A 27924-nucleotide genomic window follows, 5' to 3' on the forward strand; every position below is an offset into this window, starting at 1 on the left:
AAATTTACAGGCATAGAAAATGCACAAACATTATAACATTCCAACCTGATAATCATAAATATAAATATACTGTTAAATGTTTATTTTATTATTTCTGCTACAACTACCATCACCATTACTGCTATTACTTTTACTCCTTATTATTAGAAAGAATAATATAGAATATAAAAGACAACATATTTTAGTTACTCCAGAACTGAGAAACATATAAATAAATGTAATCATTATCTTTAATTGTTATTTTTGTTTGGTAATATTAAGAAGCACACAGGGAGTCACAACCCCATGCAGTCAGCCTCCCAAAATTATATTGTCAGGTGTTAAAGAAACATGTCTGTCTATGCTGTCTAACACTCTCAGGTTTACAGTGTATAGAGGCATGGCTACCTTCATAGGATCAACAACATATTGCATCTTGACTTCTAAATAATCATTCCTTCATTTGGGGGTATTGTGATCAAAACTGTGTGTTTTATTTTTGCCACAATTATTGAATCGAGTTCCCCTACAGAACATGAACACAGATCCATAACAAATAGATCTCGATGCTCAAGACAGCGTCAGTGCACCTGTCAAATTACCCCATCCACTTCTAAAATGAGACTGCTTGGTGGTTTATGATTGGTCATAAAGCCAAGAATAAACATTTAAGACGCGTCGGGTCATCTTTCCAAATCAGTGTTGCGTGTCTCACATGGTTGGCAAGTGACTGATGTAAAAAAAAAAAGAAAAAAGAAAAAGCTGTGATACAAAGCACTGGATTTACACGACTGATAATAAAGCTCAATGGTGATTGGCTGTGTGTGTTTAACATGAGGCTATACTTCGTTGTGATTGGCTGTAGTGCCTATCAATCATTCAATTCAACGCCTCATTCCGTGACGTGTCGTTGTACAGGAACATGGCGCTTTGGAGGAGATGTGTTTCATGATAGCCAGGGCTTTTGATTTATTTCTTTTTGCCGTGAGTGAAATAACGTCAAGGCACATGAACCGAATATGATAGGTCGTGAAAGGTGATCGCTGCTTTTGTCTGTATGGACAACGGACCATTAAATTACATAGTGGTGTTTGCTGTCGTCAGCTGAAACTGTTATCCTTGATATGCTAGCTGAAGCTAGTTAGCTAGCTAGCTGGCTAACAGTAAGTCGCTAAACATTAAGAAAATATGCTCGTCTATGTAGCCTACACTGACGTTAAACTACTTATCAATGATTAAAACGCATTATTTAGCACCATATCAGCCATTTGTTGTTTAGGACGACGATTCCCATTTAGCTAACAGTTTGTTAGCTAAGCTAGGAGGATGGAGAGCCGTCATGGATGTGTTTTGTTGCTGGCCAGTGCGATTTTTGGTTCGGTGTTTTGGCTGTCTGAAGGTGCCCCTCTCCAGTATCATCACAGATCAGGTGAGACAGCTGACTGCTATCTGATACATAGCTGACTGTTTGTTTGTTTACTATGATTCCTGTCTACTAACGCGAGCTAATGTTTACTGGCTCGCGTAACAGCTACAAGCAAACAACACAAGCTTGGCTGTATTTCCTGCTCACCAATGAACACTGTTGTCACTGTAATGTTATGCATACTTGTAGTGTGTCGTGTGTTATAATAATAATGGCAGAATGTCATCGTCACGACTCAGTGAAAGAGCGGTAAGCATACATTAGACTTATTTTCCTTCAGTGCTCTAAATGAAAGCTACTCTGTAATCTATTCCAGTTTAATTCTGATTGATGATTTACTCACACAAGTCATCTCCCAGCTAGCAGTGTGACTGTTTATGTAGGTTATAAAAAGGTTATTGTAACTGCGGGTACATGCATAATAACTTTTCAATTGACGTATAACCAAGTTTATGGGACAATACACTAGTTGTTGGCCTACCAGCATGGAAATATGACTTCCTCTTGTATTGTTTTTTTTTGTGCACCTTGAAAAACCTCTTTTATGTTGATCACAGTGTCCTCACACTGCCTACATCACAGGTATTGTCATGAGTTTGATCATTTTCAGGATGAGTGAAAAGATATTCCTGGAAGAAAACATTTGGTTATATACACACAGTGTTAGTAGGTATTCACTCTTAGTTATCAAATTAGACTGCTTTCTTACATTTTAATATAAGTGATACATACAGTATGTCTAAATGATCCCTGTTGATGTGTTGACTCTCCATCAGGTAAATACGTCAGAAACAGGAAGGAACTGATTGTATGAAAACAATTCATATCCAGCAGTTCTTCCATGGCATACTAATGTGAGAGTATTGCTGTGTAACTGGTTAATGATAGGCAGAACACTAATTTAAGGCCATATTGACAATCAATTGGCAAATGTATTCCCTTATCAAGTACATTTAGTGGTTACAGCTTCTCAAATACCAACATTTGCACGCTTTGCTCAATTTCACCCCATTATAAATTGCATACTTGCATACCAGCTGAACACGAGATCAAATTAGGAATTTCAGCATTTTATTTAACTTTTTAGATTAATGAAAAAAAAAGTCTGCACATCAAGCAATTTACTTGTTTATGGGTGCCTTAAATCCACTGAGAGTGAAGGAAATGATTTCAGTTTGCTCTATGTTTTTACAGCTTGTCACAGCAAAATGCTCCATCAGTGTGGTCTCTCCTGCTGCAGCCTGCTTTCTTACAAGAAATGAATAAACGCAGAAGTGTATATTGTGTAACTTAGCGTCAATAATGTGTAACTATAACACATTCCAATCTTATCAGCTCCTGTCAATGATTGGCAACAGTCATGTTTGCTTAATTACAATACAACATACGAGGAAAGAGAATATTAGCTAGCCTTTTATGTTTTTATTACAACCTGTACCTTGACACACTTCCCCAGTCTTTACTTTGGAGTCATTTATCAGTGTCTACAGATGTGGTACACTAATACTTGATGTTATAAAGTTTAGATTTAGGTTAAGAGATGTGGGCTAGTAACCTGCTCATTAAACATGAGTAAATGTTGGTAGGTGAGCTTTAACAGTAGTGTCAATGTTTTAGCTGTAGTAAAAGACAGGTGATAGCGGTGTGTCTACTCTGTTAGACAGGTTGGACATTGGTCTTAACCTTCCACTGCGTTGCCTATTGATTTAGTGACTACCAATCCAGACCCAACCTATATTGTCAAAGTTCAAGGATTGGTCCATTTGGCTGCTTCAGAATCCAAACAAGTACATTCTGCTTTGTTTTACATTGTGTCACAACAAATGCAGACCATGAGGTGGTGGGGATTTGACTGGTTTATATTGTGTTCTGCTGTTTTAATAGTGGAAAGATGGTGATTTGTAATTGAAAATGAAACCATCTCGTAAATATAGATCCTCACACCGGCTGCTTCAGATACCTGGGCTCTTCATGCGATGAGGCTTGTTGCTTCCTCTCTGAGCAGATGGAAAAATCTCAGCACAACCCAAAGATGTCAGCCCAACAATGCTGTCCTCCATCCTTTATGTAACTGGAAGTGCAGACATCCACTGTTGTAAACACTGGTGGGTGAAATCTGCAAAAATGGGTCAACTCCTCCTCTGCGTGAATGCCTACTAAAATATGCAGTGGAACCAAAATAAGACCTGGCAGCTCCCTGCCGTGTCGGTCCCAAAAACCAGTTGAGTCATTTGGTGGGGCCTGCCAAGTCATAATTTGAACCCATGACTCAGATAAGGCCTTACCGAGGAGAACTGATCCCATGTAGAGCTGCCGTGACCCAGCTCCGTTTTTTTCCCTTTCCTATAATGCTGCTGCTGTTGCGGACTCTCTGGGAGTCCTGCACTGCCTGAAACCCTGTTGCTCCACTCAAACAGACAGGGGATGTTGATATCGAAAAGATGTTTTTCACAGGATTGTCTTGAGGTTAAGCTTTGACTTTTAAAGCCAGTTGTAATACTCCTTTGAACCTTTGTCCTTGTCAATGACAGGCACTATATACTCCAATATAATTTAATAGGTTACTGTAGACTGAGGAAGTGTTTAGTGAAAAATAGCCACTGGTGACATATTTTGGAGCTTATTGGAACAGGGCTATTTTGGTTTATGATTAGCTTGCTCCTGGTTTCGTGATGCTGGACATTTTTTTTTACTAGTGCTTGTTATGAAACACGGGTTGTATAACAGGATGGCATTACACCAAATTCAGGCAACATTATATCAGTGTTGCCTGCTTGATCCGGTAGTTGTGTGTGATTTTGTAATAATAAATTAGGCTTTTGGGAAAGAGGTTCCTTGTCAGCGTTCAGGGGTTTCCCTCTCTCAGTGTGAGGCGGTGGTTGTAACTACCTGAATGTAGCGGTGGGGCGGCGGGGGCAGTTTGCTGACATAGCAACAATACAGGAATACATGCAGTAGCTGTTGTTGCTTGTTATCAATTTATATGGTTTTGATGTGTGCTTGAATTTTAGAGTACCTGCACCTTTGTACCTCAGCAGTTGATGCACTGATATATTAAAATATCGAAATATAGATTTAGACCATTAACTTTGGTTTGTATATATGCTAAGATTCTGTCTGTGACTATCACTGACAATTTTTACTAATTTCTCTTCACTGGGAAGCTTTTACTGCACTTGCTTACAGTAAACTCTTAATACAGCAGGTAATATTCAGTTAATATTCATCAGGAAGGAGGGCCAGGCCAGTGCTGGGGCATCTTAGGCTTCCTCCCTTTCTTTTAATGTTAATTTCTCTGGATTGCTACCCTCCACCCCTTTTCCTTTTCCTATGCTGTGGATGTGTCATATGCTAAATTGGGCTTCAGAGAAAATGGTAAACAAATGAAGCGCTGATCGTGTAGTCAGACATCATCTAAAATAATTAAAAATATTGTGCAGTCTGAATTTTTGCTCACGCACGTTAACGATTAGACATTAGTTTTAGGGTTAGGGTTTAGTGCACTCAGTGATTTTGACTGATTGCATGTTAAGCGCATTCTGTTTGCATCAATTCTCCTTCTGTGCTTCTTCCACTTACATCTGTACCACGAAAGAATTGTGTATAACCTTCAGCAACCCGTATAAGCAAAGCACATCATCCCCCCCCTCCTGATGATAAACTGCAAGAAAAGACTTTAAGTTGCACATTTAGAGCTACAAACTATGGACGCATTGCAGTGTTTCCCTTAGGGTTTTTTTTTCAGTGTGCCATGAACCCACGATGCCAGGGCTCATATTTGCGCACACAGCAGTGGAATAACTTAATTTAATGAAACCCCAACAAGCTTAGATTTGTTCAAATTGGATTATTCATGTCCACAGAATCATGTGTGTAATAATTTACAGGAACGTTTGACATCAGAAGGGCTCTGGAGTCAAGGAGATTTCATTTAGGAATACGTCAAATATCAGTATTTTTCTGTAATAAGCACCACAATATATCTAATTTAACTTTTGCTAAAGGTGAAGTTGACTGTGGTATCTTTGACTGACTGACTTTGTGGTTTGACTTTGTGGTCTAGGGTTGTGATTGCACACTAATCTCATGGAAAGCTGAATCAAATTTCACAGGTTGTTGCTTACACCAGTCTTCAGATCATTGTTAAATATGTTTTCAGTGTAGCAGGAGGAAAGAGGCAGACTGCTTGTAAGAATTTGATTTTGATTTTAATTAAAGAGACCATGTTAAGCAGTCCCGTCTATTTTCGTCAGTGATGACTTGGTGTACTGTGGCAGACATGAAATGAATCTCAATCAAATGGCTGACACTTTGGATCATATCTGACGCCCCCCGGGGTGTTAAAATGATTGCTGCTCTCTGATGAACTGAAGGATCTCAGTACATGGCTGCATCTGACCAGACCTGACTGGTAGTAACCTCACAGCTCAACCTGCCATAGGCCTCCCACTCAGCCTTGGACGATCTTGCGTCAGGTTGATTTCAAATTGGTGTTATATTTATGAACCATTTAGGAGACAAGACTCTGTGCCAGGTTTGGTACAGAGGCTCGGGTTTGGTCGAAGATGACACCCATAAAAATGATATGGCCACGAGTTTCAGCTGCGTCTGCACAGACGAACCTGAACACATTTTTTTTTAATCTCATCTTTTCGTTAGCAAACTGCAGAATTATTCATTACAGCCATCATCTGTCAAGGTCTCTGTCACAATTTCTCTGCTTTGTGTAGCAGTTTAAATCTCTCTCGCCTTCTGCTCCACGTTTCAATAAAACATAAACGGTTCAGTTTTATTTGTCAGATGTCTCTGTGAGTATAAAATAGATTTATCAAAGAGAGAAGCAAAGGATTACAATCATTGCTGTGCTGCTATATTGAGATAAAATCATATCTGATCAAATGTTAACTCACATGCAGATTAGTGACGATGCCTCTTGTCTTTTGTGGTTAGATATGTAGTGCTCAAAGTAAATTATTATATTTTTTCAAATTTAGCCAGTCTAGTTGAGACATATTGACTTTAGTCTAGTCTCTCCTTTGTTCTCAAGGGCTCAGACTATTTGTGTTGCAGCCATATTCAAGTCTGTTGTCTTTCTTCTTCAAGCGCTGATGTGAAAACATGACACAACTCGAAGAATGCCTGTACACTGGACTTATTCAGCACACACTTTTATCAGTTAGGATTTTGTAGCTCAGCAGAAGGAGACTCAGTAGGTGTTGATTCTCCCTCAAGCAGACAGGAAGTATGTGACATGCTACTACTGGTGGGAGACAGAATAAACAACAGGGGGGTACTGGGGGGAAGTGTCTCTCTCAAATGCTTACTATTCTTTCAGCACCTTCTCTTAATCACACGTTATGTATATGTATATGTTGAGATTACATTTATTACAATACGATGTAGTGAAAATTACAAGTCAAACAAATTGCATGCAGCACCTCTCCTGACTGACACTGAGATCAGAAGTGATGTGCACAAAAATAAATGCGAGCTGCGAGTAGCAGGGATTGACTTTAACCTCTTCTGACTGGTCAGTCACCACATCAGAGACTAGAAGACATGCGAGTGACCAGTAGTCATACCTTTTTCAAAGAGCAGTGTGATGAGCAGTGACATTTGGGAGATGAGGAGACGAGGTGGACATGTGGTGAAAGAGCACGGTGACAGGCTTACACTCACTGCCAACAAAAGGTGGAGATTTTGTCAGAATTACAATACACATGCAGTCTTTACAATACTTAGTGCTTACATTTAACCATCAATGTGAGCTGTCATTGCAGAGGGAACATATTTTAGAGAAGGCTATCACCAGGATTTACTGAGCCTGCTGTCGTTGTAGACCTTTTAGTCTTATTTCACTTGTTTCGAGTCAAAGTCTGGCATGAAAAGGGATTCCAGCAGAGTTACTTAATAAAGCCTGTTGTTATTTTCTGTTGTAGCACAAAGACGTTGAACTCAATTGGAAATCTGTTGTATCAGCAGCGGCCGTGTTAATGTTAGTTGGCATCGGTGTAGTCAGAGAGTAGCAGCTGAGCAACACAGTGGGTGGGTTGCAGGGTCGCAGGGCTGTTGTCAGCTCTGACACTGGAACTGCTGGGCCAGCAGCATCCTCTCCAGCACAGACCCATCCATACCTGCTGTCACTACTGTTGCAACATCAGCTGCTTATAAGCTGGGAGAAACCCCCACAACTGTCTCTCTGATGAAGATGATGATGATGATGATGATGATGATGAAGAGTAGAGGTTGGGTGGACTGGTCTGAAGAGGCACAATTATTTTCACATCATGTTTGCAGGCGCTGTAAACATAAACAAATCACTGTTTTCATGTTTATACAATAAAAATGATTGTGTCTTGCAAAGTGTGCATGCTTTGTGTTTCTTCCTTCTGCAGTGGAGTTGAAATGCAGCATTAAGCTTAAGAAGTTGAATTCTAAGAGCACTGTGCGGTTTATTTTTATTGTCGAGCTTAAATGTGTCTTTGTTGTGGGTGGATTTAGAAAAAGAGCCAGTACACCCGCAGTGTGCTGTATTACTGTCAAACACACTTATGTTTATTCTTGTAACTCAACAACAGTGTCAGATGCTCTCCTTTATCTATTATTTAAATTATTTTTTTTAAGCACAGCTCTAAGTGTGAATGATTCAGCATAGTATCTGTGGCAGAGCTGAACTCATGTATGTTTTCTTCTTTTCAGGTGGAAGCACAGGAGACCCGTTGTCCGTGTCTCTCTACCTGTCCCTGGTAGTGTCACTGACGGCCCTTGTGGCCTTGGTGGTGCTGCTGGTGAACTGTGTGACCTGCTGTAAGGAAAGGGAAATCAACTTCAAGGTGAGTCCTGGCAGGCAGGTAGTCAGACAGACAGGTCTCCACCTGCTCCCATGCAGGCTCAACATAATGATCACAGAGTGGACATGAATTGTAATGGACTGTGTCTGTAAATGTGGGTTCTGTTGTTAAATGTATGTCACACACGTCTGATTTTATTGGAATAATATTCCACTGTTGACTTTTGTTGTTGCAGGAGTTTGAAGACCACTTTGATGATGAGATTGACTTTACTCCGCCGGCAGAGGACACGCCGTCTATGCAGTCCCCAGCTGAGGTGTACACCCTCGCTGTGTCCCCTGTGGCCCTGCCTGGACCCCCACACCTCCAACCTCCTGCCCGCATCACAGGTTAGACATATGCAGACTCACACATTTATATTGTCAATATTTACACATGTGCACATATACATAGTATGTTCACATACAACAACACAGAGGTAAAAACAGCCAGAAATGTCATGTGAATATCCAGTGGAAGTTGTCTAGTTTCTAGGATGCTAAACATGAGGGCAAAGCCAGCAAATGTCAAGCAGAAACACACAACAAGAGATTTTCTGGCATGGTTTCAGATACCTCAGTTTTTTAAATAATCCCTTTGGATTGACCATGTCTAAATTCCCATGTCTGTTTTTTCAAGCATGGAAGCCAGCTTCACTACTAAAGCCACAACAACAGACATACTGTTATTACTTATAATTTTCATGTTTATTGTAAACTATTCAACAGACGTACACAGTTTTTGTTTCATTTTGTGTTGTGCCTGACTCAATGTGACAGGTCCATAGTCAGGAAGTCCCATCCAAATAATTGTAATATTTCATTCAACTAAGTAGATCTTAAAACTCTCCATGGCTGTGAGCAGCAGATGTAACTTTTCCAAAATTCAAAATGAAATTAAAGACCCTTTGTTTTGTGGTTGATTTCAGAGGGATCTGCAGGCTTCCAGGTAGCACGCCACAGTCTGAGTTACATCCAGGAGATCGGCAATGGCTGGTTCGGCCAGGTAAGATTTGTTTTTACATGTTTTACATAATCTAAATATTATTACTATTTTACCCATCATTTCCCCCTTTTTATCTCTACCAGGCGTAGGTCTGGGGGGGGATCATGTGTTTGGTTTTGTGTGTGTGTGTGTGTCCGTGTGTTTATCTGTCTGTAGCTAATCTCGCATACTATTGGATCCATCAGCCAATTATTTTGTGTGCACATTTGTGACTGAATGCTAAATGACCTTGTGTTCGCAGTGATTCACAATAAAAAATATAATTATTATACCATTCACTGCTGACTCCTTACTCTGAAGTGATCATTAACTACTTCAGTTTGGAATCTTATTTCCTGTAGGGACAACCAATCACGCCCTGTTGTCATGTGAAATCAATCGGTGCCAAATTTTGGTATCTTGAGAGCAGGTTGTGTTGTGAATTCAAATAAATATTGAAATGAATATTGAATGATATGCGTTACAACATAGCTAAAAGCATTTCTGGCAATTGGCTAGGTTAAAAACAAGGTTTACCAAGACCATTGCAGACCACCTTTTGGCTTTTGTTATGGCTCAAAAACTGACATCCAAAGAAAAATGGTGTCTCTCAACTGGAGCATCTTCAGATATTCCGTATCAAATTTGTTATTGGATGATTTGTAGTTGTCATCATTTGGCCTCTTTTAAAGAGTTACTTGTAGACATATGCTGCATGGACTTCTGCTTTATGTTTTGTTTGGTCTAAAGTGTTGTCATGCACCACCAGGTCCTTCTGAGTGAAATCTACACAGATCCAGGTGGAGCCAGAGTGGTGGTGAAGGAGTTAAAAGCTAATGCAAGTGCCAAGGAGCAGAATGACTTCCTGCAGCAGGGGGATCCGTACAGGTGAATAGTGTTGTTTTTTTTTGTTTTTTTTTCTTTGAACACCTCCTTGACTCTGGGCTATTTATTATTTTCCAAAAATGTTTAATCATCTGATCTATAATTTAGACATTTTATATTTATTTGATCAATTATGGACATTAATATTTACTTCAACTACATTGTAAATATGAGTGTGTAGAATGACATGCACATAGTGAATGCTGCTAAAATTAGCTACGAGATCAGTGTAATATTAGCAGTGCCCTCTACATTTCCTGTTACACAAGCAGAGCTATTTTAAAGCTTTTTGTCATGATAATAAACATAAATATCAACAGCATGTCTTGTTATTGTGTCATCACAGGGTGCTGCAGCACCCGAACCTCCTCCAGTGCGTCGGACAGTGTGTTGAGGCTATTCCCTTTCTACTCATCTTTGAGTACTGTGAAATGGTGAGTGACCTCATGTTCTGATTAATGTGACTTATGTGCACCACCAACCACTTTTTAATTTACAAAAGGTTATCTATTGTAAATAAATTGAAGAAATTTGAATAACATCCTCAATTAATTACATTGTGTTCATGAGAATGAAACTAATCTACTATAAATCTGCAGTGTTGTGCAGGTTTTGACCCATTTAGCTTGCAGACACTGTGTACTTGTGTCCAAGGATTGAGATATTGTTTGTTTACTACGTGACTCAGAATTGGCTCTCATCAGTCTGTTAAGCTCACAAATTCATAGGGCAAGACCCCCTTTAAATACTGTGCAGCAAGCATGCTTAGCTGACTTGGCCTTTTGACCATCTGGACTCAAATCCTACTGTCTCAATCCCAAATTAGCCCTTCCATTCATTGAGGTGGCTCAGACTCCATCAAGGCAGTTGATTTATCACTGTTTCTCTTTCCTTGTCTTCGGGGAGCTCCCTCCCCTCCCCTCTGCGCCCCTCCTCCTGCCCAAGTGGCATAACTCGTCTAAGCCTGGGACTTCTCAAATTCCCACCTCACCCAGTAAAGCAACAGGCTCCATTTACACTCCTCTAGTGTCAGCTCCACCAGTTGCTGTGTTTGTGAATTTTTATGAGTAACACCTTGTGTAAGTTGGAGACTGATTTTAGTTTAAAGTAAACTAACCCTGTTCCCAAAGAAACCTAAGGGGTCCCCACTGACCACTGCAAAAACCCAAAACTATCACCTATAAATATACACCACCTTGGTGTCATTCTGATTTACCATAATAGGAAAACCTTGGAAGAAATGCAGAATATTGGGTATTTTTAGCCATGTGTAATGGTCACTGAACAAGTAAGTATGACTTTTTAGAAAAAATTAAATTGAAAAAAATATTTTAAAACATTTTAAATATAATGTATTTTACAAAATAATACCATGTTTTTATTATTCTGCTCTTTCTGTGTCCATGTTCCAATCCCAGGAGTTTGTTATAATTATTGGTTAGAAGTTGTGTGATTGTCTGTGGACACTTACTGCATGTTTATAAGAAACATTTAACTCCTGTACTAACTAACTAATCTGTTAGAAGAGATCAACATCAGAGTGGAGCTGCAGCTAGTGATTATAGGCATTATGATTAAATGTCTTAAAAATGGATTCATTATTGACTCTATAAAAAGATGACTAATTCAAACACAGCTGATGTTTTAATTTGACTAACCAACATGCAATAACACCAAGTATTTAAGTATTGAACTTATAATTAAAAAAACAAGTGTTTTAATTGAGTAACATCAAAAATAATCATACGGATGAATAAACTCACTTGTCAACAGCCACTTACTCAGCGTTCAGTCTTTACTTTTCATCTCTACCCGAGTGTCTTGTTGAATCAGATGACCCTTGTCCTTTTCTGGCAGCCATAAATTATCTGGTGTGTGTGTGCGCGAGTGCATCAGTCCCAGGTGTGTCAGAGTTACCGGATGCCCTTTTTTATGGTAACCATGAATGAGTCTGCACAACTTGTGCCAGTACGTGTGACTTCACAGTTGTCTTAGAGGGCAGCATTCATCTGGTGGGTTCCAAATCTTGTTTTATGTAATGTATTAGTTGCACATGTGCGAATGAGCAGGCTACAGCCTGGTGACATGAAATATTTTCATCCTGCTCCCTGGCTGCTCAGCCTCACTTTATTTGTATGTCTGCTGTTTAGGTAATCTGGCCATGTAATTGTCCATGAGGTCCAGTTTAGCCCATCTTGCCAGACATTGCATAACTTTGTTGGGGAGGGGTTTTGTCTGATGCCCAGACCTGGCTGTTGTCCTGGTATTGTGGTCTTTCCCAGCCAACTCTGGCAATGTCCGTGACAGGAGATGGGAATGAGTCAAGGTGACTGACTTATCACAACTGTGTGTGAGTCATTAGGAAAGATGGCGTGATGAAGAGCAGGTCCTGTATGTTGAAAGTGATAATGTGTGAGGGTAGCACGACTGAGTGATGTCTATGCTTGTCATTCCTCGCTGGATCCAAGTGGGATCTTGTCTTACACAATACACATTTCATTTTTTTCCATATTTAAAAATATGACACTGCAGCTGCGCAGTAGACAAGGCGAATCCCAAAAAGCCAATATAGTGTGACGTTTGCTCTGACAACCTGGTGATTGATGGTGTTTTTTTCCTGTATCACCCGTGCCGGGTAACCCTGACTCAAAGCATTTTAGACATCAAAATACATCAAGCAACTGGTGCGGGGCCACGGAATGTCACATACCATAGTGTGAGTGACAGCTTCTAATGCATGGATATCCTCCCTGGTGCCTGGCCAAGACATTCGTCAGACCCCCTTCTCTGGTTCAGGGTGTTGGACATGGGCCAGCTGATTTTGGCTTTCGAAAGACGTTGATCCCCTTCGTTTATTACCGTTGTTAAAAGCCACAATTCTTGGAAGTACTCTTTATGTTATTGTCATCATGTTATTTATTAGGTTATACATTACTGACGATGCTCTGCACATTGGCATATTGAGCACCATAATTCACCTTGTGGGCACAGTTGTCCTAATGGGCTTGGTGTTCTTTTTGACTTGTGTAGGCTAATTAGCCCTTTGAGAACTGGTTTTATTGATGCTAATTTGCATATGAAATTAGAGTCAATTTAACAAAGACATTTGGTGGTTGCACTCATTGCCTTGGCGGCTTTGAAAAACAATTTTTATAGTACAACGTGCACCTTTTTGAGGGTTTTACCCTGGTTTTAAGTTTTCTATAAATTGCCCACCTTCTCTGTTTAGCAGTTTACTAGTAAATATGCTAACCTTAATCAGATTATAGCCTGCTTCTAGTATTCATTAGTAGCATGGAAGACAGCCACTTAAAATAGCTTGAAAATGTTTTTTTTACATAACTCGATCATGTGGTGACTGAACAAGACGTGGTTCTGTGCACTGGGAACTCCGTACATTCTTGTTTATTCACAGCTCTTATTTGTTTTGGCCTTCACTGTGAATGTTTCATTAACAGTGTTGGATCCTCTCGCTGGAACCTGAACTAATCACCTGCTGCGGAGGCTTCACAAATGCAGACAGGCACAGCGTATCACTTACCATACATTCAATATAGCTCTTCTGTGAAGACCTCTTCCCAGAGCTATGTGTTTTTGTGTACATCTGTTATCTGTTATATATGTGTGTACGTGGGGGCAAATGTGGTTGTAGCAAACCTTGGCTCTTAAGATGACTGATCTAAGCTGCTGGCTGTGAGATAGCTCACAGAAAATTAAAGCTGTCGTAAACACACACACTCACACAGAGTACCCAAACACAAACTTGCAAGCTTGGTAACAGCATGTGACTTGACATTTTTAACAAAAGCACCTCATATATTACGTGACTCTGGTGTGTGTACAATATATTCTTAGTAGCTTATTCCTCAGGGGAGCTAATTGTGAGTCTCCTCCCGTCTTAGTGTGGGGCACATGATCTCAGAAGCACACATAGCTTAAATGGTTGTTTTCTTACACATTTAGGAAGTCGGCATTAAATAAACTCTTTACTAAAATGTGTGCATTCTCAATCCAACAACTTATTGCAAAAACTGTTTATAATGCATGTTGTCTTTTTTATACTCATTGTTGTGAAGTGTCAGGAAGGAGTAAGTAGCTGATACTGCAATGGCAATTTGTCAACTGTTATGTACTCTGTTACATGTTTGTGAATGACAACCACAGGTGTCTGCAGACATTCTCAACCTGTACTGTTGAAAGTACACACAGCTGAGACACTGTTATAATTCAGATTTACAGTCACTCAGGACTCTGAACAGAAGTGAATCTTGTTAAAATTCGACTAAACATTACTTTATAGCCATGTCTATATGCCTATGTTTATTTTGTCTCAAAGTGTCTTGTCTGATGCCCCCCCTTTTCTTCCCTCCTCATGAGCCCCCAAAACCTTACTTGACCCAGGCACAGTTTATTTCACTGACCTGAGCTGTACTCTTTTATTTATAAATCTCTGTGACACAGCATAGATGTCCATTAAACAGGTTACCCTTATTTGGTCCTCTCACACTGGGCAGTGAGAAGTGCTGAGAAGACAGGAAAAGGAGTGTCTACTGCCCCCGTGTGGCAGTCTCTGTGTAATGCACTTAACTAGAACTAAATGTAAATGTCTTTATGTTGCCATCATACAAATACAGTTGTTCCAGATTTGTTTAATACTTATTATGTTTGATTTTGATGAGATAATAAAACAGTTTGTGTGTGTGTGTGTGTGTGTGTGTTTGCAGGGTGATTTGCGGGGCTATCTGTCTCAGCAGGATTGGATGTTCAGAAATGCTGAGTTGCTGCAGCTGCAAAGGATGGCCTGTGAAATCGCTGCTGGCGTCACTCACCTTCACAAACACAACTTCCTGCACAGGTAGCACTTCAGAAATGCAACACTAAAGCCAGCTCACAGCTTTTCAGCCCACTAAGCTCAGCATTGTGTTTTTTATATCACCTCTGTCTGTCAGAGGAGAATTTAGCTGCTGTTGATGGTAATGCTCACTCTCTCACTAGCAGCTAGACACAAACACAGTGTGATGACATATTTTAATAACACTATCTACCCTCTACATTTTCCTCTGAGCGAATATTATTAATTAAATGACTCAGTAGTTGTCTAAGTAGTTGTCTTTACATATTCATCAGGAAAAAAAAAAGATAGTTGGCAATGTTAGTAATTTGTGTTCGCTTTCGTCATAAGATTTGACCGAAAATAACATGTTGTACAATCAAATAACATGCACGTCAACATTGCTGTCATAGTATTATGGTACAACATACTTTCATGATAGTATCATGGACAATCTTACTGGGTATCAAATGACAAATAGTAAGTAAATACTCATAAAGCCTGTATGAAGTGATTGTAAAGAGGTCAACAATTAGTTTTACTTTAGTCCTTACTGTCCAACCAGTCTAAGGAGTACCAGTTTTTTCCAAAAAAGGTGTGTTTAGAGGAGAGGCAGTGTTTCATTTTCATTTTTACCCCACTGAGAGCTGGATGTCTGGCGACTAGCAATCAGCAGGGTTTGGGGGGTGTTGGGAACGTGTGGCTTGGGGGTAACATACGATGCTCTGCTCATCAGCTCTATTTTACATGCTCAGAATAAGCTCAGAGGGTTCCAATTACACAGCTCCCATGCATTGCCTCCGTGTCAGCTGTCCTCTGCCACAGGGATATGATGATTCTGCTCTTTGCATGTAAAAGGATAGCCTCATATTGGGCGTTGTGTTTTAATCCTTTTAACAACTCAAATGGAGTTCTACACACTTACTTTCATGTAAACTTATTTTATTTATAATTGTAAAAATATTTCTGTAGCACTTTTTGTTCAGATGCCAGTAAAAGTTTAAAAAAAAAAGATGCCAAACTGAATACTACATGCTGGCAGGACTGAATGAGAGGCTGTTGATGATGCAGCGCCACAGACAAAACCCTCAGGACAAGTGCTGTGTGGGCTGATGTCCAAAATTGTAACCTCAGCTTTGCAGTGCAAGGGTGAGAATGGTTCTGTAAATGCACAAAACGCATACTGTACTACATCATGGATTATTTGGCAAGTACGCGTCAGTGATGGCTCCACATGTATTTTCAGTTCAAGCACATACAATACATTTAGCCTTGTTAGAGTTTTTTAATATTCTATTTGGAGTTTGGATCATCAATCAACGTGAGTCATGTTGTAAGTGTTGACAGGGTTTTAGTCCAATTTCACCAGAAAGCTCATATTTCCTCATGTTTAGGGTTAGGGTCAAATGATATACACAATTATGCTTTCTGCCTAATGTAAGGGAAAGATATCTATCAAGACTGAATCACACCTTCCATGTTTTCTCCACAATATTCCAGCACTCTCTGAGTATTACGTGATGTTCCCTCTCTGTAAATGTTTGTATGGGCAGAAAATAACTGAAGGGAAAATTATGAGAGTTTGCACTCTTTCCTTTCTTTGATCTTTAAATAGACCTGTCTCAGCATTGATGAACATTTAGTGTCCTTGTTCTGCTGAAAAAATAAATCTTCGTCATCACAACAAGTGAGGATGACGTGCTTCTGCAGAACTGAGTTGTACATCTCTTGTTAAGACGTAGTTCATTCGGTGCCCTAATTAATCCCACACCCTGACTTAACATCACTATGTTTGACAGGAGGTTTTATTCATTGTCTCCTCAAAAACATGTTTCAATCTTAAACTTTAAACTCAGCAGTTCTAGCCTTCAAAATATTATTTGAAGTTATTTGACTTTTCTTGTATGGACAGGAGTATGGTAACACTAGTTGTTTGGTTTTTTTGGTATCTTACCAAATTATGCATGAAGACCATATTCAGAAGTTGTGAGTTTTTCAAATTCTCACTCATATTTAAAAAAAAAAAAAAAAAAAAAAAAAATCAACGTGGAGAAAAATATAATTGTTTTTAAATATGGTTATTATTAACAGTTTTTGGTCAATGAAATAATGTTTGTGATCACAAATTAAATGAGTAGCTGTTTTATGTTGTTCATGCCACTCATTAGCCTTGTAGGGTTAAGATGTTCGACCCACTTACTCACTGCTGTGTTACTGTATGTTGAGGATACAGAGGATAGTGAACTGGAGAGTTTAAAATAAATACCCATTTATCTTACAGAGGTTTCAGGGGGTCTGACAGTAGCTGGGCAGTGTGTGTGCAAGAACACTAGTGTCAGCAGTGTTTGTCATTAGGCGGGTAAAGGGACTTGGAACTTGTGCACTGGCAATAAAGGGAAACTTAATGTGCAGAGTGAGCCTCAGAACATCATGCGCCCTCTCCTGGCAGCCCCACAAAAAGTTTGCAGTATCTGTGTTTCCCTCAAGAAATGAAATCCTTGTGCTGTATGTTCGAGTCAGGAATAGCCTCTGTATGAGTCTTGTTGCAGGGTGAAGAGCTGAGGCAAATGATAGATGCCCTTGTGCTAATTTCCAATAGTTGCCAAAGCCATTTGTGATCCTTGCCAAAGTCCCTTTTCCTTGATTTTTGCATGGTGATCCTTCCCTTTGAGGTTGAGAAAATATGACGATCTCGAAAAGATGGATTTTATATTCACTTAACCCTGGTCTTTGCTTTAACTTTGCTTTTTACACACAAGTGAAAACGCACATGCTATACACAACTGCCTGCCTAGAAAGAACAAGTGCCAGCTGAAGGTTTTCATTCCGTAAATGTGCCGACAAGCCTCATAATCAGTGAATAATTTAGTAAAGCTGCTTTGTAAGTATATAGTTGATTCCTATTTGTCATGCTGATGTTTCTCCTCTGTGCTCAGTGATTTGGCTCTGAGGAACTGCTACCTGACTGCAGACCTTACTGTCAAAGTTGGAGACTATGGAATTGGACCCTACAGATACAAAGTAAGCAGAAACCTTTCTCAATTTCAGATTTCTTTTGTCTAGAGATTTGGTCATTGAATCATTACTGTATGAATCTGTATTCTTGTGTCAGCACAAGGAGCTGTTTACACAAAGATACATCAGACTGACTATCTCCTGACAAGGGTCAGTGGAGTGAGTGGAGCATCTCTATTCTTAGACTAATTTTAAGCAGTGAAAGTTAGCCACCCTGTCCCTGACTATCTCTGAACAACGACCTGGGTTTTACTAGTAAGAACAGTTGGATAAAAAGAGATGATGAAGTTATGTCTCATAAATACTAAAAAAGCAAGCAGTTTGAAGGGAAGAGTAACATTATATACCCAGTTTTAGTTCCTGCACTAAACATTTTGCAAAGCATTCTTGTAGCTATAAAAGTCCTCCATAAGGCACATGTGAATGAAATTAACATGTCCAGTAGTTTGAGGATGGGCAGTCTGGTCTGTTTTCTTTTATATGAAAAGAGTCTTAATTTACCAAACTAAGCAAATCATTGTCTTAAAGATAATCAAGAACTACTACACATTGTTCAGCCAATGATCTTAAGATAACTATCTGTCCTGCTATTTGGTGATCTTAAGTCATAGACAAAGTCTATCTTTATTCTGCCAGCCCCAAATGACCTGACAGAAAATAAATCATTTTCATGGGAGTGTGTGCAGTTGTTTGCCTTAGATCAATTACATATATCACTGAAGAATTAAGATCGTACTCTCGTGTAACTTGACCCACTGCATATGTGCTCAGGCAACTCTGTCTGCTGCATTCCTTAAATACTGCTGATCTGTCAGTTTGTTCTGTCTGAATTTAATACGAGTAAGATAAGGTCACCCCATGAATCTATTTGTGGAAAGGAAGGGAGAGGCAAAGTAAGAGCCTTTATTAGAGCATAAATGATTTTTGCAGGCTAATAAACAACCACATTTCTCCTGTTGCTGTGAGCTTTTTAATGAGTTGGCGTTTAAGCAATAATTTACAGTGTTTTTATGAAGTTGCACTGTTCAATAGCAGCAATACCATGTCTGACTGTAGTATCCCATACCATGTTACTATAGGAGGATTACATCATAACAGAGGATGATGTATTTGCACCCCTCCGCTGGTTGGCTCCTGAGCTGGTGGGTGAGCGCCATGGGGGTGTGATTACTATGGAGCAGACCAAGCCCAGTAATGTGTGGTAGGTACCAGATTACAGCTCTTCACTGACACATAACCCATAACTCATAATGAGGTTGAATCCAATCCAAATATATTTTAAAATGACCTCATTTTAGATTTGACAGACAGGAATTATTTCAGTCAGACATTGAATATCCCTATTTTAACTTTCAAAACCTATTAACATGTACACTGCCTCATTACAGAGATATTTGATATTGCAACTGGAGTACATATTTAATATACTGTAAAAATGCAGTAGATTTGGTATAAGACACAAACTGTCACAGTAAATTGCTCTGTAGAATATTTTTAGCTCATTGCTGAGAAGATGCCAAGTCATTTCTGCTAATACCTGAGTCTGTCAATCCCAGACAATCTGGCTAATATCCAAAACAGGGGAAGGGACACTGACACTGCACCACCTAAGCATCTTTCCACACTGTTTAGTCTTTTCAGCCCTTCCCCTGCCCTTACAACTTGGCCAAATGTTGCAGAGTTATGTAATATAATTCTAGTTACAAGTGCTGGATTTGCCCTCGGAACAATATATTGAGATAACTTGCTTTTCATTGGTGTTTAAATATGGCCAAATCACTAAGTAAATTTAACAGTACTGGTTACTTTGTATATTTATAACAGCTCACTTGATTAAGTTTCATTGTTTGAGGCCAGAGGTTAAGGTCGTTAGCTGAAATTGTAGCATGCAACATAGCTCTTGTTGTGCAGTAAATTCCAACAGCTATTTTATCCTCACTTGTTTGCAGGGCCTTGGGGGTCACATTGTGGGAGCTCTTTGAGAATGCTGGCCAGCCGTACCCACATCTATCTGACCGGGAGGTTCTCAATCATGTGATCAAGGAGCAACAAGTCAAGCTATTTAAACCACAGCTGGAGCTTCCTTATTCTGACAGATGGTGAGTGCTTAGAATATCTGTCATTGAATATGTGTTTTTAGAACAAATTGTATAAAAATAATTAAATAGATAAAAATAATACTTCTATAAAAATGAGAAATATGTTGATAGTGTTTCTCAAATCAGGTGTTAAGACGTTTAGGTCATGAGGCCATTCAAAAATGACCATTTTCCCTCTAATTGCAGGTATGAGGTTTTGCAGTTCTGCTGGCTGTCCCCAGACAAGCGGGCCACAGCAGAGGAAGTGCATCGTTTGCTCATCTACTTGCGCATGCAAGGCCAGAAAGACATAGAAGAAGATTTTGAGCAACGCTGGGATGCTCTCAAGCCTAACCCTTCCACACGACAGACCACTGTTAGCCACTCCTCCTTCCCAATCTTGGAACAGTTTGCAGATGATGCCCTACGTCAAGAGATTGACGAAGTTCTTACCGTAACCGAAACTAGCAAAGGTCTCAGCTTTGAGTATGTCTGGGAGGCAGCGAAGCATGATCACTATGAAGGCAACCATGGGCGTTCAGGCATGGAAACAACATTGAACTACCACAGCATGTTCTTCCCTGTTTCCAGTGAGGACATCCAGGCCCATTTCCCTGATCCTGTAGCCAGAGCACCAGGCACAGAAAGTGGTAATACTCCTTCAGGAATACCTGGGATTGTACCAGTGTTTGATGCGCAGAAGCCATCCAATGGTAATGAATATTACATACAGCTAGAGGAACAAGGAGAGAGCACTGTTGAGGAAAATGAGAATAGAGGGCAAGACATGGACTTAAGTTCAGGCCGGCAAGATTTTGTCGTTCTTCAGGATGTTCGCCTGGATGAATCTAGTACTGATGCAGATTTTTTCCACCAAAGTATTGACTCCAAGGATTCCTATTTACAAGACAGTCACATCTGGTCATCTCTTGAAAATGACAGCCCATACCACACCAACATTTTCACAGAGGGAGGGTCAAAGCAAGAGGACTCTCCTTCCTGGACACAGAATTTTATGGAGCTTCCAGAGCGCAATGGGAACCGTATGCATGAAGGTGCTCCTTTAGAAGTCCGGGAAGTAGATACAGATAAAAGCTACAGGGATTCTTTTTTAGGGGAAGGTCCAGAAGCCACTCACCTGGCGGAGTCTGTGGAGGTGGAGAACACAGACATGAAGAGGCTTCTGAACACTGAAAAACTATCAGAAAACTTTATGTTTCTCAAAGACCAGAACCTGATGAAAGAAGGATCTAGTTTCTTAAGTCCACAACAGAATTTTCTCTTACCTGGTATGGTGCATGAACCAGAGGAAAAATTCAGAATGAGTTCTTGGGACAACCTCGAAAATTTGGGCAGCTTAAACACATCGGACACTTATTTAAAACCCACACCCAGTAGCACATCATCAAGACCAGGAATTTTAGACTCTTCAAGTTCCAGCTTTGGGGAGATATGTCAATCCCTGGTAGAAAATGAAACACTGGTGCCTTCCATTACAGTGGTCCCAGAAGATAACACAAGCAACCACCTGCCAGTTGAAAATAGTTCTTCCACAGAGGACCTTGGTCTGCTCCTATCCTCAGATAGAGGTATAGACTCTGGTTTTGATTCTACCTCAGAGAGGGTTGAGATTATCATTAGTGAAACTGATGGCCACACCAATTCATTTTCTGAAAGTGCCACTATGGACTCATTGTGCACAGATGCCAAAATTCCCAGCCTTGAAGATGACCTTGGAATCTCAAAGGATAGTGTTCAGCCTATAGAAGGTCAAATCCCTGAAAACCTGCATGTCCAAACGTTGTCATCAGACAATGGACACGGTGAAGACCTAACAAGCAATGATCTGTTGAGTGAACTAATAGAGGATGCAGATATAGAACTGGAAACTACTCTATCTGACCATGAAGAATCCTTTATGGATACTAATGAGCGTCCTCTTGTCAGATCCTCCCTGTTGGTCTCTGGGCCATCTTTGGACCAAATTAGCCAGGACAGCTTACTGGAAGACAGTATGTCCACCACTCTACCAACTGTAGAAAATTCAGCTGAGACACCAGACTCATTAGACTCCCTTGACATTCACAGGCTAGCAGAACAGGGAGAAGAGCTGAACATTCAGATATCCCAACACAAACTCCATCCTCCTTATAAAATAGCTGACAGTGGGTATGAGACTGAGAATCTGGAGTCTCCAGAGTGGAATTCTCAGCCTAATGTCAAAGACCACTCCCCTGTAAAAAATGGCACCAGTGTTGCCATAGAAGAAGAGACTGAAGAACCCACAGCAGCAACCAATCTGGTTCCACCAGAAATCATCATCTCTGAAGTCGAGGGTGTGTTGGATGCTCATATTGAGAATCCAAATGAGGATCTGCAGCCGGATCATGTAGTCCCTGCTGAGGAACCACTGATGGGCAGCAATTACAGAGACTCTGCTTACTTCTCAGACAATGAATCAGAACCTGAGAAGAAGTCTGAAGAAACTGCAGGGGGTTCTGTTGAGGTCTCGTGGCGGAGGAACTCTACTGACGAGGTCAGTGACGCTGCTGCGGGTTCAGCACCAGATGGCACGGAGAGAGATGTCGACTCTTTATTTTCTCAACAAGACTCTTCCATAGCTGCTGAAGCACAGGAAGATGTTGGAGAAACCGCTGATCCTCTTGTTGGAGGCAAATCACCAGAGGCACATTCAGATATCACAGAAAAATGTGAGGGGTCTTTCAGCAGCCACAGTGAAAAGGATGCAACATCTCCTGAGCCAGGCCCATCAGAAGATCTCCAACCCTCAACTCCACCTCCTACTGGTACGTCATCAAAGCTGGTGCTTGAGAATGCAGTTCATGCTAAACTCACTAGGACCTACGCCAGTGATATTCATAAAATAAAAGAGCCGGACATGGAGGGACGTTACCTGGGGAGGCGGGATGGCTCAGGTTTAGATGTGCAGGAAGATGGTGTGGATGCCGATGAGGAGGATGAGAACAGCGATGACTCTGATGATGACATTCGTGCGTACCATCTTCACAGCTCCAGCTCAGACAGTGAGGATGACACTGTGCATACTGTGCCACTTATTGTCTCAGATGACAGTAGTTCCAAGAACCTGAAGAGCTTGTTAAAACCCAGCAGCCTGAACATTGAGGCATCACCTTCCCCGTTTTCTGCGAGGGCCAACGCAGACAATTCCAGAAGAGCTGTGTCCTTCTTCGATGATGTCACTGTCTACCTGTTTGACCAGGTAAAATATTTTTTATATTGTTGTGTATTTGAGATATTTTGGTGCAACTACTGTGATAATAAGTGTTTGTGTGGCCATTCTAATTAAAGTCCGATGTATTCTTATTTAGGAAACACCCACCAAGGAACTGGGTGACCACTCCTCAGGCTCAAACAGTCATGTACCAGAGTTCAGCAGCTCAGCGCCCACTGCCAGCTACCTGAACCGGTTCACCAACTCTGAAAGCTCCACTGACGAAGAAGGTAATACCAAAACCCAACATATGTACGCAGCTGCTGAACTTCAGCACTACATCTTTTCATGTATTTCTCCAATCCCCACAGGTGGTGGTTTTGAGTGGGACGATGACTTCTCCTCTCCTGCATCTACTTTCCTGTCCAAGACAAATAAAGACCCCGTATCAAAGGTCATGTCCACATCTGCAGCATCTCGCTTCTCCTCTCCGCCCCCTGCAGTGGGACGCGTGCTGGAACCCAGTTGGACCAGTTCCTCAAACTACTCCCGTTTCTCCATCTCACCGGCCAGCATCGCAACCTTTTCCCTTACACATCTTACTGACTCTGACATCGAGCAAGGAGGCAAGTTGAGAATGCGGTCACACCACGTACACAAATTAAAAACAGGTTTTCACTTAAGTCTTTAAAACATTTGCACTAAGCGATGCATATGTTGAGTAGATTAAAATCTGTTAATTTTACTATTCAAATTTCTTGTTGGTGCTACTACTACACTTCTAATTAAACTACTATTAACAGATTTTACATGTAGCCCTACTACACCCTCTGGGTCTTGAAACACTATGAAATAGTCATGTTTGAGTATTATTCATTAATCAGTTGATAACATTTCTTTTTTTGTCCACCTCAGGAAGCAGTGAAGATGGAGAAAAAGACTAGTGTGATAGATGAATGCACTGATTATCATCACACTATTGAAAAATGAACCTCTACTCGCACTTTCAGGAATGCAGAATGGCTGAAAAAGGACAGATGACATGGTTTGTGAGGCAAACTGTGGATGCTATTCTCAGGCAGAACTGCTCTTTACCTTCATGGAGATGGCCATGAAAACAATGGCTATAAACTGATATTCAACAAATAAGACAGACAAGGCCCAGTCCCAGTCTGAGCCATCACCTCTCCAGCTACATGTGTGTGATTTCAGTTCAGTGCAATTCCACTTTGGGAAAAAAACAAAAACTGAAAACGGGCCTAGCTTCTAAATGTTTGCTTTAAGAACTCATCGAGCGCATTCCAGGTGTTTGGCTGCTGCTTTTCGTTGTGTGTTGAAGTGCACTCCCTTTTCCAGAACTTTTGCATCACCAAAAAAATAAGAAAAGAAAAAAAGACTTTTTATGCTCTGACTCAATGAACTCAACACACTGGGCTGGCTAATGTAATACTACAGCCAAATAGGAATAAGCTCTCAGACCTACAACCGAAAATCCAAGCTTTTTCTGTATCATTGTTAATTTTGCTCCTTCGTGTCGTGCATTTATTTCAGTGGTTGCCTTTTTGCAAGAGTTTTTTTTTTTTTGGTATATTTTTAGAACCTCTTGTTTGGTGTTGTCACAATCTCTTAATTGGAGAGAAACTATTGACGGTATCCTTCTGTAGCATCTTTTGAATAAGAAGGGTTGAAATTTAGGAAGCGCCATCCATAATTGGATAACTACCTTAACAAAAAATCCCTCATCAGCAGAGGTGACATATTGTATATTCTGTTATTTATGCTGCAAAGGAACATACACAGTAAGTGGTATAAATATTCTTGAGGGTTCTACTGAAAGAGGATTGTCAAAAATCCTTACATGGGGTGATCCAACTGAAAACTGAGTGAGAAGAAGAACAGTTAATTAATTTTGTAATGCTTCATTTTATGTTTTGAACTGTGCAGGAAGTTTCTCTGATGGCTTTTGTTTCAATTACTTATCACTGGGTCTCATTACAGTGCCTGTTATGCTGTAAAGACAGCTGCACTTCTCCATTCACTACGAGTACAAAATTTGAAATCACACATATAACGGTGTGCAAAAAGTGGCTGATTTTATTTTTAAATGTCAGAATGAAAAATTGTATTGAGGTGTTTGTAAACAAATGTGCAATGAATTTTCATGAATTAGTTCAAATTTATGTACAAGTTTATAGGACGACCATGTGAAGGGCAGCGTATCTTCGCTAATGTGCAGGGACTTTAAGCTTCTTAAGAACACACTACTAGAACAAAAAAATCACTGCTGCTTTGATCAATTTCAGTTTCATGAACAGAGATCGTCTATTTTGCCTTTTTCTTTGTTTTATTGTGTCCCAATGAACCTGTTCAGATGGCATTTTCCTCCTAAACGGGCCCTTGCCCAGTTGCAATTTTGAGCATTTATTATCATATCATTCGCCATACATTGTCTCTGTGGCTCTACACAGTTGTTTGGGATGTATGTGTGTCATGACCATGATCAGTTTCTGTATAGAAGAAGAAAGCAAATGATTATGCCCCCTCCCCTCCCCCCTCAAGGTTATCATGTACAGCTATAAAAACAGTCTGAGACTGTGGGTTATACAGTTTTTCCTTTTAATGACTCAAGTAGCTTAAAGATTTTGTCAACAAATGAACAATTATACTTCACTTGTAGTAGATAGATGTCCATACCCCCCATTCAGAAGGCACTGTAACTTAGACAATGTTAACCAGCAGCCTGTGCTTTCAGTTAAACTTGAACGTTTATTTAAGGAAATCTTGTTTTGTTTCACTACAGTATACATTTGCTTAATCTTGCACATTTGACAAATGTAACTTAATGTTGAACTGTACTGATGTATATAAATGTTAATTTTTTTGTCTGTAAATGGGAAATGATGTAACTGAGTTATAGATATGAGGTTTCATTTTGTAACTTAAAGCTGAGTTGATCAGAGGAACATATCACCGTCATGGGCTAAAAGCAGTTAACTTAAGACACAGAAGCAGATGTGAATCCATTCTGTCCTTTAAACTTGTAGATTTTAAAAATGGTAATATTTTTACTTCATATTGATCATGCTTAGTGTAATTGAATGAAATGTTTATAATTACACTGTTTAATATGAAAATAAATGCAAATGAACTTCTAATTGAGGTTTGTATCAAATGTTGAATTAAAGGTTCTGAATGTTGATGTCTCTACACAGCAGCTCTGAGTATCCAGTCTAGGATGTACTTACAAAAATCTTAACACGACTTATGTGCAGAGTTTACAAAAACTGAACATGCACGCACATCTAAACTTAATTTAACAGGTGCTGGGTGAAAATAATTGCAGCTGTAATAAAAAGGAAGACACCCGCACACTGTATTATGCGCTCCCGTGATTTAATTACATACCAACACAACTGTACTGTCCTCCAGTAAGCTGTCCTTTCAGGGTCGATGTATCATCGGCAGACATGGGATGGCTTTTCATTGCTATGATGATACCTAGCTGTATATCACAACTGCCCCAAGAACTTCTGCAGCCATGTCATGTCTGGACTACATGAGCACACATTTCCTCTAGTTAAACGGCAGGAAAACTGAAGCTCTCCCCATTTGCACCCCCCACCAGTTTCATACCTCATCTCACCTTTTTGAAGGCCAAGAAATCCCCTTTTCCCCCTCAGTCACTAATCTAGATGTTAGGTTTGACCCTCAACTGACTTTTGATGTCTATATAAGACATCTATGCAAAACCTCTTTCTACCATCTCAATAACATCTCTAAACTCCAGTTCTCTCTAACCCTGTCAAAAATCTGTCCATGCCTTGAGACTGGACTACTGCAACGTGTTCTTCTCAGGGGCCTTTAGCAGGAGCATCCAGAGGCTGCAGTACATTCAGAATAGTGCTGCAGGAATACTGATCAAATTTGCAAACATGCCAACATGTCACACAAATCCTGTTTTCATTGCATTGGATTCCTGTCTCCTTTAGGATTGACTACAAAGTCCCCTCTACCTATAATAAGTGCTCATACCACTAACTTCCATCAGCACCCTCAGATCTGCCAGTGGCTTGCTCCTCCAGCCCCTGGTACTAAGCTTTGCACCACGCTTGTGGGACTGCCTACAGAAACTAGTCTCATCCTTCTATTCAGGACTTGACTTTTAATTTATTTATGTTGTGTGTTTTATGTTATTAATACTGTAGCATTGTGATGTGAGTTTCACAATGAATAAAAAGTATGGTACAAATTAAATGTATTATTATTAAATGTACACTGAAATGATATCAGAACATACAACAGTATTTTTAGACTTTTATTTCACATTTTAATGCCCTTGTAAGATGAATGTCTAGTCATGGCGACATTCAGACCTGCTGTGCAGATTCAACAGTCATGGTCATAGCAGTTACAGTATGTGGATTGATATAATACTAACAGGAAGAACTTTCTTTATTGTAGAAGCCAGGAGGTATCATCTGGTGATGTAGGCTGAACTGCAGTTTTTTTAAATATATCTAATCTCTGTAGCCACCTGTAATTAAAGAGCAAATATATTTTCATACTGTATACTGAATATCTCAAATTTGTCAGTCCTTTTGAAAAAGTCCTCTATAGCCCCGTTTCCACTGCAGGAACTTCAGGAAGTTTTGAGGCATGACCTTTACAGGAATGTCCTCTCACTCGGTCCTCTCAGCTGTTGT

General features: G+C 40.0%; 1 protein-coding gene across 1 annotated transcript; it reads left to right on the forward strand.

The window, feature by feature from the left end:
• Positions 1–920: 920 nt before the first annotated feature.
• On the forward strand, positions 921–26370 carry lmtk2 (lemur tyrosine kinase 2). The gene is made up of 14 exons (XM_053338125.1): positions 921–1408; positions 8105–8238; positions 8432–8585; positions 9164–9240; positions 9989–10107; positions 10451–10538; positions 14829–14959; positions 17872–17956; positions 19030–19151; positions 19900–20049; positions 20236–23269; positions 23379–23511; positions 23593–23851; positions 24141–26370. Exons 1-14 carry the CDS (start codon positions 1306–1308, stop codon positions 24163–24165), a joined length of 4614 nt encoding a protein of 1537 aa, XP_053194100.1. The 5' UTR covers positions 921–1305; the 3' UTR covers positions 24166–26370.
• The last annotated feature ends 1554 nt before the right edge of the window (positions 26371–27924 follow it).

Source organism: Scomber japonicus, chromosome 18, assembly GCF_027409825.1.
Source record: "Scomber japonicus isolate fScoJap1 chromosome 18, fScoJap1.pri, whole genome shotgun sequence".
Classification (NCBI taxonomy): Eukaryota; Metazoa; Chordata; class Actinopteri; order Scombriformes; family Scombridae; genus Scomber; species Scomber japonicus.

Coding starts and splice junctions, on each gene's coding strand:
- lmtk2 (XM_053338125.1), top strand. CDS start 1,306: ATGGAGAGCCGTCATGGATGTGTTTTGTTGCTGGCCAGTGCGATTTTT. Junction 10,108..10,450: donor CAGCAGGGGGATCCGTACAG/GTGAATAGTGTT, acceptor GTGTCATCACAG/GGTGCTGCAGCACCCGAACC. Junction 23,852..24,140: donor GACATCGAGCAAGGAGGCAA/GTTGAGAATGCG, acceptor CACCTCAGGAAG/CAGTGAAGATGGAGAAAAAG.